Source organism: Triticum dicoccoides, chromosome 5A, assembly GCF_002162155.2.
Source record: "Triticum dicoccoides isolate Atlit2015 ecotype Zavitan chromosome 5A, WEW_v2.0, whole genome shotgun sequence".
Taxonomy (NCBI): Eukaryota; Viridiplantae; Streptophyta; class Magnoliopsida; order Poales; family Poaceae; genus Triticum; species Triticum dicoccoides.
In genome coordinates, this window is record NC_041388.1 from 529018980 (window position 1) to 529030595 (window position 11616).

General features: G+C 44.9%; 2 protein-coding genes across 2 annotated transcripts; one reads left to right on the plus strand and one right to left on the minus strand.

The window, feature by feature from the left end:
- Positions 1-651: 651 nt before the first annotated feature.
- On the plus strand, positions 652-1580 carry LOC119302538 (anther-specific protein MZm3-3-like). The gene is made up of 2 exons (XM_037579571.1): positions 652-1230; positions 1352-1580. Exons 1-2 carry the CDS (start codon positions 924-926, stop codon positions 1354-1356), a joined length of 312 nt encoding a protein of 103 aa, XP_037435468.1. The 5' UTR covers positions 652-923; the 3' UTR covers positions 1357-1580.
- A 59-nt stretch (positions 1581-1639) lies between these two features.
- LOC119302537 (plant UBX domain-containing protein 8-like) lies at positions 1640-7548 on the minus strand. The gene is made up of 10 exons (XM_037579570.1): positions 7343-7548; positions 6438-6499; positions 5611-6133; positions 5401-5498; positions 5065-5299; positions 4786-4974; positions 4543-4707; positions 3773-3916; positions 3592-3648; positions 1640-2016 (listed from the first exon to the last, which is right to left on the minus strand). Exons 1-10 carry the CDS (start codon positions 7424-7426, stop codon positions 1903-1905), a joined length of 1671 nt encoding a protein of 556 aa, XP_037435467.1. The 5' UTR covers positions 7427-7548; the 3' UTR covers positions 1640-1902.
- Positions 7549-11616: the final 4068 nt, after the last annotated feature.

An 11616-nucleotide genomic window follows, 5' to 3' on the forward strand; every position in this document is an offset into this window, starting at 1 on the left:
ATACCAAAAATGTACTGTGTGTACAAAAAAATAGATATCAAAACAAATATTTGAAAAATTTTAAACGTGTTTTAAAGAAACGATCTTGACATATAACGAAAATGTACAATGTGTAAAAAAATAAATGAACATTAAAATAAGTATTTAAAGAAAAACGGTTATTTAAAAAAGTTGGTAAACATGTATTTAAAAATATTCTTGACATATACAAGAATTGTACAATGTGTAAGAAAAATGTAGACATATGTTGAAAATCAAGGAAGAAGGAAAAATGGGGAGAACAAAGAAGAGTGAAGAGAAAACAAGAAAACCTCATAAAAAGGGAAGAAATACAAGAAAAATCACTTAAAACCGAAAAATGAACGAAGAAAACCGATGAAAAACAAAGAAAAACAGAAAACCAAAGAAAAGCAGTGTCGAAACAAAGAGAACTGAAGAAAAGCAAAAAAAACCAATAATGAAGAAAGACCCGAAGAAAACCAGAGCGAACGAGCGAACGAATGAACTGACAAAATAGGTCGCCCCAAATACTGTAGCGCAGAGGAGAAAGCTTGTGGCGAGCGTATCTTACAAGTCGCTGTAAGCGAGATATAGCTGCGGTGCATGCTAGCGGCGGCTCCCTCCTCTCTTCCTGCCGTGGTAGGCCTGGTTGTCGGCCCCTCGTTCGGTTGGGTCAGCCTCACACGCTTGCCGTGCCCCGCTCCTCCTCCCGCCCGGCGCCGATCGGAGCACCGCTGCGTGCGTAGCGTAGGTGAGCAACGCAAGACTCGCCGCCTCCCACCCTCCCACCTCCGTCGCCGCGCCTATAAAATCACGCCCTCCGGCACCACCACCACCACCACCACCACACCGCGCCGCAAACCACACGCACACAGAACGCTCAAGCTAGCAGCGCGCGCACCGAGCCGGCGACTACGACGACGATGGCGGTGACCACGGCCCAGCTGCCGCAGCCGCGCGCCCTGGCGGCCCTCCTCGTCCTGGTGCTGCTCATCACGCTGGGCGGCGCGGCGGAGGCGCAGCCGCCGCTCGGCACCTGCGGCGCGCAGCTGAGCCAGCTGGCCCCGTGCGCGCGGTACAGCGTGCCGCCGCTGCCGGGGCAGGCGCTCCCGACGCCCGGGCCGGAGTGCTGCTCCGCGCTGGGCTCCGTGTCCCGCGACTGCGCCTGCGGCGCCATCGACATCATCAACAGCCTCCCCGCCAAGTGCGGCCTCCCGCGCGTCTCCTGCCGTAAGATCATTATAAACACTCCATGCTGATTGATTCATGTGCTGCTCTCTCTTTGCCTGAATATCTATCTAGCTGAACTGACGGGCTCCCGGTTGTTTCCCTTTGACTGCTGCCGCTGCAGAGTGATCGCTCGCTGCCTGGCTCCATGCAAGAAGAGGAGGAACTGAAGAAGACGACGATGAATAAGAGATCGATGGTCGGAGCAACCATCTTGAGTAGTAGTAGCAGTGCCTAGTAGCTGTCCTGTCCGTCTAGATCGATCCCCTGTGATCATTACAGGCTCTCGTGTCTGTTGGCCTCTGTTGAAGGTCAGATTAATAACAATAGTAATGAAACCAATTTGCACCGAAGGTCCTTCCAGACCCAAACATATAATGAACCCACAATGAAACCAAGGCATCTTTCTCTCTCTGAAACGAACAATGATTATCGCTGCGCTAGCGCGCATTCATAACCAAATATCCTGAATCCGTTGCTGATCACTGTTTTATACCCCCTACATAAGACTAAAGTGATGCGAACCGTTCCACATCACAAAAGAACACAGTTTGAACTCTTCGACACAGACCAATTTTAGATTCCCTAGTAAAAGCCATATGCAGGTATAGACATGTAAAACCCCAACTCAGTCTCAGATGGTGGTATCCCTAGGTGAGGCTCAATCTTTTTCCCCTAATCAGTAATCTGCTCTATAAATAAGGCTTCCTGCTTGCTTGTTAACCCGAGATCAGTAAACGATTGGTCGCCGTCAGCAGTGGTAAAAGCACGCCTGGGGTATGTCCTTACCTGCAAGACACACAATGGTAAATACGAGACCGGATGGCAGTAAGAGTCAAGCAGTTTAATGCTAAAATACAAATGAAAACAAATTAGTGGTTGTAATATTTTCACACTTCAAGTTACATTTGAACAGTTATTTTAACTTTCTTTGTGTGTATGAAAAGCTGATGATAACTACTCGTTGCAACTTGCAAGCTACTCCCTCTGTCTCAAAATGTAAGGCGTTTTAAATGTAAGACGTTTCAAAAACTTCATGCATTTTGAGACAGAGGGAGTACCTATATTCTTTGTGTTATTCCCACTAGATATACTTGAATGTATCAAGAGTAAAAAGACGGAGATATATGGTCTATGGAACAGATGAACTTATAAAATGCAAAGGAATAGGGGGGAAATCATAGTAACACCGGGTCCAAATGGTTTCCCAAATGCTGCTCAGTGCGGTCAACTACAATATTTCAATGGATGAAATATGCACTACTGATACTACAATCAACTGGCAGAAAAAGCACAATATAACTTTCAACATTGCTTGGATCAAACATCTGTCGTGGACTGTCCTCAAAAAGGAAATTAGAGACACTGCACGAACACGAACAGTGCCAGAGAAGCAATTCTCCAGTCTGCAGTCTGCACTGCAGAAAGAATGATCTCCCCCTGACAGCACATAACAGCCAGAGCAGCAAATAGCACTATCCGGTGTTAGCTAATATGACCGGAGCTTGATGTATAATGTACTCAACAGTGAGCATGAAGTTATGGAAGCATAAAACTTGTTGGCAGGGCACATATACATCCTCCTACAATCACTGTCAATCCTTTCTCTTGCTTCTAAAATTTCTCAATGAGCGCAAAATTTGCATAGTCCTGCTAGTCTGCCACACCATGTAACTTGAAATGTTCATTATGAGAACTAAGAATATCCCATTTTGTAGTGATCCATAGAATGTGTTAATTGTAGGAACGCAAAGATACCAAAGTCATCCCAAAGCTCAAGAATGAATTTGGTAATCTGTAAATGCTTCTCCCTAGAGAGCCACATGATTCATGCATAATTATAGTAATCCAAATGCTACAGAAACTTACATAAAATTACCTTCTTGCATAGGTCAAGGAATACTAGCAGGTTACCTCAAGAAAACAGGATGCTAAGCTACGCAGACGCTGGATTGAGAAAATTCAACAAAGCACACAGCAAGCAAAACTAATCTGCTCTTGGGATCAGATGAATCCATTATTTTATTTTATTTGAAACGAGGCAAAAGCTTTGCCTATTCCATTAATTAGGAAAAAGGTTGTTGCGTTAACTGCAGACAACCAGGCGAAAACCGGAACATAGGGCCCAGCCCATTCTTGCCGACAACACAACAAGCTCAGCAAAAAGACAGGGCCGAACCCAGTATTGGTTTGGGTAGCTCAGAAGATTATATATTATCATGCACGTGACTGCTAGTGCCTGACATACCAGTCCATAAGGAAGAATACTAGGTTGCACTCATTTTTATTAAGACAGTTAACTCTACATGGGAGTATGCATATGAAATATTATAAAATAAGAAAAATATAACACTAGAGAATTACCAGTCTGTAGGTTTCTGGCTTGCAAGTCCTGCCAACGTCTAAGAAATCAAAAAGGGACTGCAAGCAAACCAGCATGTCAGAAGCATGTATTAGTGGCAAGAGGCAAGTATAAATGAACCCTTCTTTTCTGGAATCTGGCAGGTCAAAAGCAGTTTTTTTATTAAGTTCAAAAGCAGCTTACCTTGAATTTATCAGATTTTAAAAAGCGACGCCCCTGTCGACTACCGTCAGGCATGCGAACTACAAGTGTTATAACACCTTCCTTGTCTGAAGGTGGCTCCAATGGCAATGATGCTTCTTTGGCGGCAAGATTGGACTCAAGCTCCTGTTTACATAAAACATCAGAAACAGCATAACTGGCAGATCCCCAACAATGCCAGGTAATGAACTTATGATAAATAATTATAAATATCAAGCAAGTCTCAACGGAACAACAGAAGCAAAGAGCTTAGTTATCCTATTGGATATGTTTAGTTCATATAGCTACAGTTTGACAAACTTTGCCAAGGGTGTGTCAGCTGTTTGTGGCTAATGTTTGTTTCACTGTCACAGCTGTGGCATGCCACACTTTCTTAGCAGCCAGCCCCAGCTATCATAGAGCCGTTTTGCCAAATCTTGCCATGGTTGTGGCGACCAATTCTCTCCATGCCTTTTGTGGCTTGTCACAGGTCAGCACAAAAAGTCTAGCAAGATTCAGCTATCAACCAAACATGCCCAAAGTTTTCTTGAAAGTAAGATAATATTGCCACATCATATCTACAGTTAACCAAACCTATAATAAGACCACTGTAAGTCTGCAACATAACATAAACTAAAGCCTTATAGTTTTTTCTAAGAAAAATAAGTTTCGTATGATCACAGCAGTGATCTAGTTATCTACCACTCACATACTGGAAAATACTCTTAATTATCATCCAATTGTATTTTGAATTATCTGCAACAGAAAGGTACCTCTTTCTCAAGCTGCATTTTACGCTGTTCCTCCTCCTCTTGCTTTTGTTTCTCAAGAGCAGCTTCTCTTGCGGCAGCTTCTTCCAGCAGTCGGAGCTCAGCTTCTTGTAGAGTCTTCATCTCCTTTTCTTGATCAGCTTGGAGTGATGCAAGGTACTCATCATCCTGTAATATAACATTCTGGAAGTTAAAATCCAATATCTTTTGCATTTAGCAACAATGCATAAAGCTTCAAGTACAAACCTGCTGCTCACGTAATAACCGTTGTTCAGTCAGTTCTGGTGGTGGAGAGTGCACTACTTGGGGATAATGACTCGAGCTCGCATGAGATGGAACGGATAATGGATATGTTGGTGCTTCAGGAATTCCACCAAACATTGCAGCCTCAAGCATAACAGCTTCATCATGTTCCTCAGAAGAAATGCCACCCCACTTTTCCAGAAGAAGAATTGTGTGAGCAATGAGGCTGAAGTAATACCGTTAACTGCTTAATATTAAGGTACAGATCAAAGGCTACAATACCTCTGATGGGAAATCAGTTCTGTTATACTGATGATCAAGGTTTTGAGGCTGCGAACTTGAGGGAGGACTATCACCTGGGAGAACAGGTTCTGTTGACTCTGTGTCTCCAGAAGGGATGCGCCTAGAACGACGTCTAACTAATGGCTGTTCTTCAACATCCTCGATCTCATCATCTGAGCTCTCTTCATCTGCTGGTTGCATAGTTGTTCCACTCCTCCCTGTACCTAATCCTTGCCTCCAAATAGGAAGAAAACGCAAAATAAATGCATTGCTATTAGCCTACCGCAGTAAGGTAGCCTGAGGATGAAGAGCAAGAGGGTACAAAATAATATTCACCTTCTCACTGTTCCAGCTGCAGTTTCCATGTCTTCATCAGATAAACGATCTTCCAAGTTTATTCCACCCATATGTTGAGTCCGTTCTTGCTCTGCTGTCTGATATTTATTTAAAATTTAGGTAAAGCAAGACTCGACAAGCTCGTTCTAACCTATCCCTGTGGAGAGAGAGAGAGAGAGAGAGAGAGAGAGAGAGAGAGAGAGAGCTTACATTTGCCAGTTCTTCAGCCTCTCTTTTTGAAGCTTCAATTGCAGCCCGAATCATTTCCTCTTCTATGTCATTGTCTATGACATGAACCAGTGGAGGAGCAGTTGGCAGAGGGTTTGGCTGTGACGCATTGCTACGGATACTAGCATGCTGAGAAGACAGCCCAGATGACAACTCCTCCTCGTCGTCATCTATTATGATAGTCTCACGAACTTCTGGTCCATAAGAAGACCCATGTCCAGTGACATTCTCAACAACAGAAGCCTGACCAGAAGGACCCATGTGAATGTTGTTGTCATTAACTTCATTACATATCTCTCTAGGGTGCGGACCTTGTGCATCACGATTGGGAGTACCAGCAGAACCAACACTATCAAAAAACATTTGCTGGAAATTGGGATCCATTAGTGCAAAAGGGTCGTGCAGAGCTTCAGGGAACAATGGTCTTTGAAACGTGTTATCAAGTGGTCCGTCCAGCTCCATATCATCATGATTAACAGGTGGAATACTTTGATTGATTGCGTTCCTGAAAAACAGAAACACATCAATTATCTGCCCTAGTGCAACATGGTATCTGGAAGGTAATTGTTCTGCCTCTGATCCAGTTTACTTGTCACTTTAGCTAAATGCACATAGAACAAGTAATTGGTGGTTTAAACTTTGATACAGGCTATCCATATTAATTGTGTGTAGCTCTTTACAACCAATAAGCAATTTATAGGGATATTGGAGGGAAGTTCAGAAAAACCAAACTAACAAGCAATATTTGCATACTAAAAGTACTTTGGAATTATCTGAAGAAAATGTGCTGGAAAAATTTAAATACATACACTGTGCTATCTCCTTCAGTGAAGTGTGCATTGACTGCCTGATTGAGGTCACCAGCATGTTCCTGTGTGCCATTTATCAAAAAAGCACTGAGGTTAGATATATAGATGACATCGATGGTAGAATGATGCACTTTCTTTTCACGGCAACAGAATGTTGCACTTGAACAATCAATTTGGAGGCGATGCCCTAGAAGATTTGCGAACCACGCACATTCACAGGGTGATTTCAGAAATAAGATGACCATTTGAAGATAACATGGTACCCCAGCTGGTATGTGTGCACTGAGTTAAACTTTGGAGATGTCAAGTCTAGCACAACTGGATGAGACCAAACATAATCAACAGGATAACTAGGAAATTACAATGTAGTACCTGCTTGTGAAATTCAAATTCCTGAACCTAGACGAACAAGTACAGGGGAGAATCCACTAAATCTACAAGCCTACCATCCAGATGAGCCAAGCAATTTCGTTTTTTTAGATTATTATTAGTGAACCGCGCACCATATTCCAACTAAGAGACCGCCAAACAATTCGTCTCGAGTAGTAACTGCAAATCAGGGGTTATGTGACCAAATTGGGCTCTTACCAAAACCATAGCTTTGAGTAAAGGAAGGCAGCAAGGGGACAAAGACAAGCCACGAGACTGCTGAGGTAATTCCATTCCATAACTGCACTAGCAGAACAGCGACGCGGGGATTCGCAAACAAATCGGGCCACCTCAACCCACCACGCGCAGACCCCTTCCCCGGCCCAAACAAGTGGACTAAAACCTAGCACCGAGCGATCCATACCCGGCGCAACCAAATCCGCCGCGCGAGCCCAGCCGATTGCGCTAGATTGGGCGGGCGCCTGAACCAAAGGAAACTGGGCAGGAAGAGGAGCGGGAGGGGGCTTGGGCGATACCTCGAGCTTGCGGATGGCGACGGCCTCGTCGGCGCCGGTGATGCTGATGAAGGTGTCGATCGCCTCCTGCTGCGGCCTCGCCATGGCGAGCGCCGGGGGAGGGTTTGGAGGCGACGCTCGCACGCAGGGGAAGGGGGAGAGGAGAGAAGATGAGCGTATGGGAGAAGCCAAACTCGGAGGCTCAAGAAGGGAGGAGCGTTCTGTCTGTCACGTGGTGGCCGGTGAGCCAGGGCCAGAGGTGACTGCTTTCCTAGGGTCACCTTTTGAAAGAAACTCTTTTTCCTAATTTTTTTGGTTTATGAAATGGTAAACGATTCTAATCGGGCAACCGGCTAGGGCTTGCGCCGGTCGCAGTTCCTCCCTACGCAGCCACGTGTTCGGTTGGGGTCCACCCACACCGCCCGCGCCGCTTCCTTCCATATCCTTTCACGTGTTTTCAACCTTCATGTGGCGATGCTAGAACCGGCACTGGCGAAGTTGCGACCGGAAGATGGTTTTGCTAGGACCGACAAGATTACAAGATGTGATCGGCACAACAATTTGCTGGAACTGGCGACACCGGGAGTTGCAACCTTCGAGTCAGAGAGCTACAAGACAATGGATGCCATGCTCTCTCGTCGACAGGATGCTGCAACCGACGCAGCCGGATCCTGCAACCGACACATTCGGATGTTGGGATTAACCGGCGTGGATGACGTGCAGAGCTTGCGTGGGCGTGGTGTGCTGGAACCTTTCCGGCATGGATGCTATGTGTGGGAGCTCTCGGTGCTGGAACGGGTCGGCTACGACGCTGCAGAGTCACAGCGAGGCGTGTAGCGAGCGCGACACTGGCGAGCTCGAAGCCGAAGCGTGTTGAGGGGTCGGGGCAGTCTTTGCTAGTAACTGGCGACGACCAGTGAAGAGGACGATATGAGTGAAGGAAATATGCCCTAGAGGCAATAATAAAGTTATTATATATTTCCTTATATCATGATAAATATTTATTATTCATGCTAGAATTGTATTAACCGGAAACATAATACATGTGTGAATACATAGACAAACAGAGTGTCACTAGTATGCCTCTACTTGACTAGCTCGTTGATTAAAGATGGTTATGTTTCCTAACCATAGACATGAGTTGTCATTTGATTAACGGGATCACATCATTAGGAGAATGATGTGATTGACTTGATCCATTCCTTTAGCATAGCACTTGATCGTTTAATTTGTTGCTATTGCTTTCTTCATGACTTATACATGTTCCTATGACTATGAGATTATGCAACTCCCGTTTACCAAAGGAACACTTTGTGTGCCACCAAACGTCACAACGTAACTAGGTGATTATAAAGGTGATCTACAGGTGTCTCCGAAGGTACTTGTTGGGTTGGCGTATTTTGAGATTAGGATATGTCACTCCGATTGTCGGAGAGGTATCTCTGGGCCCTCTCGGTAATGCACATCACCTAAAGCCTTGCAAGCATTGCAACTAATGAGTTGGTTGCGAGATGATGTATTACAGAACGAGTAAAGAGACTTGCCGGTAACGAGATTGAACTAGGTATTGAGATACCGACGACCGAATCTCGGGCAAGTAACATATCGATGACAAAGGGAATAACGTATGTTGTTATGCGGTCTGACCGATAAAGATCTTCATAGAATATGTGGGAGCCAATATGAGCATCCAGGTTCCGCTATTGGTTATTGACCGGAGATGTGTCTCGGTCATGTCTACATTGTTCTCGAACCCGTAGGGTCCGCATGCTTAAGGTTTCGATGACAGTTATATTGTGAGTTTATGACTTTTGATGTACCGAAGGAGTTCGGAGTCCCGGATGAGATCAGGGACATGACGAGGAGTCTCGAAATGGTCGAGACGTAAAGATCGATATATTGGACGACTATATTCGGACATCGGAAAGGTTCCGAGTGATTCGGGTAATTTTCGGAGTACCGGAGAGTTACGGGAATATGTATTGGGCCTCATTGGGCCATACGGGAAAGAAGGAAAAGGGCCTCAAGGGTGGCCGCACCCCTCCCCTTGGTCTGGTCCGAATTGGACTAGGGAAGGGGGGCACCCCCTTCCTTCCTTCTCCTTTTCCCTTTCCTTTCCTTCCCTCCTACTCCTACTACTTGGAAGGGCTCCTAGTTCTACTAGGAAAGGGGGAATCCTACTCGCAATGGGAGTAGGACTCCCCTAGGGCATGCCATAGAGAGGGCCGGCCCCTTCCCTCCTCCACTCCTTTATATACGTGGCCAGGGGGCACCCCATAGACACACAAGTTGATCTTCGTGATCGTTCTCTTAGCCGTGTGCGGTGCCCCCCTCCACCATAATCCTCGATAATATTGTAGCGGTGCTTAGGCGAAGCCCTGTGATGGTAGAACATCAAGATCGTCACCACACCGTCGTGCTGACGGAACTCTTCCCCGACACTTTGCTGGATTGGAGTCCGGGGATCGTCATCGAGCTGAACGTGTGCTAGAACTCGGAGGTGCCATAGTTTCGGTGCTTGATCGGTCGGGCCACGAAGACGTACGACTACATCAACCGTGTTGTGCTAACTCTTCCGCTTCCGGTCTACGAGGGTACGTAGACAACACTCTCCCCTCTCGTTGCTATGCATCACCATGATCTTGCGTGTGCGTAGGATTTTTTTTTGAAATTACTATGTTCCCCAATAGTGGCATCCGAGCCTAGGTTTTATGCGTTGATGTAATATGCACGAGTAGAACACAAGTGAGTTGTGGGCGATATAAGTCATACTGCTTACCAGCATGTCACACTTTAGTTCGGCGGTATTGTTGGATGAAGTGGCCCGGACCGACATTACGCGTACGCTTACGTGACACTGGTTTTACCGCCGTGCTATGCACACAGGTGACTAGCGGGTGTCAGTTTCTCCAACTGTAGTTGAACCGAGTGTGGCTACACCCAGTCCTTAAGAAGGTTAAAACATCACCAACTTGACAAACTATCATTGTGGTTTTGATGCGTAGGTAAGAACGATTCTTGCTAAGCCCGTAACAGCCACGTAAAACTTGCAACAACAAAGTAGAGGACGTCTAACTTGTTTTTGCAGGGCATGTTGTGATGTGATATGGTCAAGATGTGATGAGATAAAAGTTGTTGTATAAGATGATCATGTTTTGTTGAAGTTATCGGCAACTGGCAGAAGCCTTATGGTTGTCTCTTTATTGCATAAGATGCAAGGCCAAATAATTGCTTTACTTTATCGCTATGCGATAGCAATAGTTGCAAGAGCAATAGTTGGCGAGACGACCATGTGACGACACATTGATATAGATCAAGATGATGGAGATCATGGTGTCATGCCGGTGACGATGGAAATCATGACGATGTTTTGGAGATGGAGATCAAAGGCACAAGATGATGATGGCCATATCATGTCACATATTTTGATTGCATGTGATGTATATCTTTTATGCATCTTATTTTGCTTAGTTCGACGGTAGCTTTATAAGATGATCTCTCACTAAATTTCAAGATAAAAAGTGTTCTCCCTGAGTATGTACCGTTGCCAAAGTTCGTCGTGCCCAGACACCACGTGATGATTGGGTGTGATAAGCTCTACGTCCATCTACAACGGGTGCAAGCCAGTTTTGCACACGCAGAATACTCAGGTTAAACTTGACGAGCCTAGCATATGCAGATATGGCCTCGGAACACTGAGACCGAAAGGTCGAGCATGAATCATATAATAGATATGATCAACATAATGATGTTCACCATTGAAAGCTACTCCATTTCACGTGATGATCGGTTATGGTTTAGTTGATTTGGATCACGTGATCACTTAGATGATTAGAGGGATGTCTATCTAAGTGGGAGTTCTTAAGTAATATGATTAATTGAACTTTAATTTATCATGAACTTAGTCCTGGTAGCATTAGCATATCTATGTTGTAAATCAATAGCTTGCGTTTAGCTCCCCTGTTTTATTTTTGATATGTTCCTAGAGAAAATTAAGTTGAAAATGTTAGTAGCAATGATGCGGATTGGATCCGTGATCTGAGGATTATCCTCATTGCTGCACAGAAGAATTATGTCCTTAATGCACCGCTAGATGACAGGCCTATTACAGGAGCAGATGCAGACGTTATGAACGTTTGGCTAGCTCAATATGATGACTACTTGATAGTTTAGTACACCATGCTTAAACAGCTTAGAATCGGGACTTCAAAGATGTTTTGAACGTCATGGACCATATGAGATGTTCCATAAGTTGAAGTTAATATTTCAAGCAAATACCCGAGTTGAGAGATATG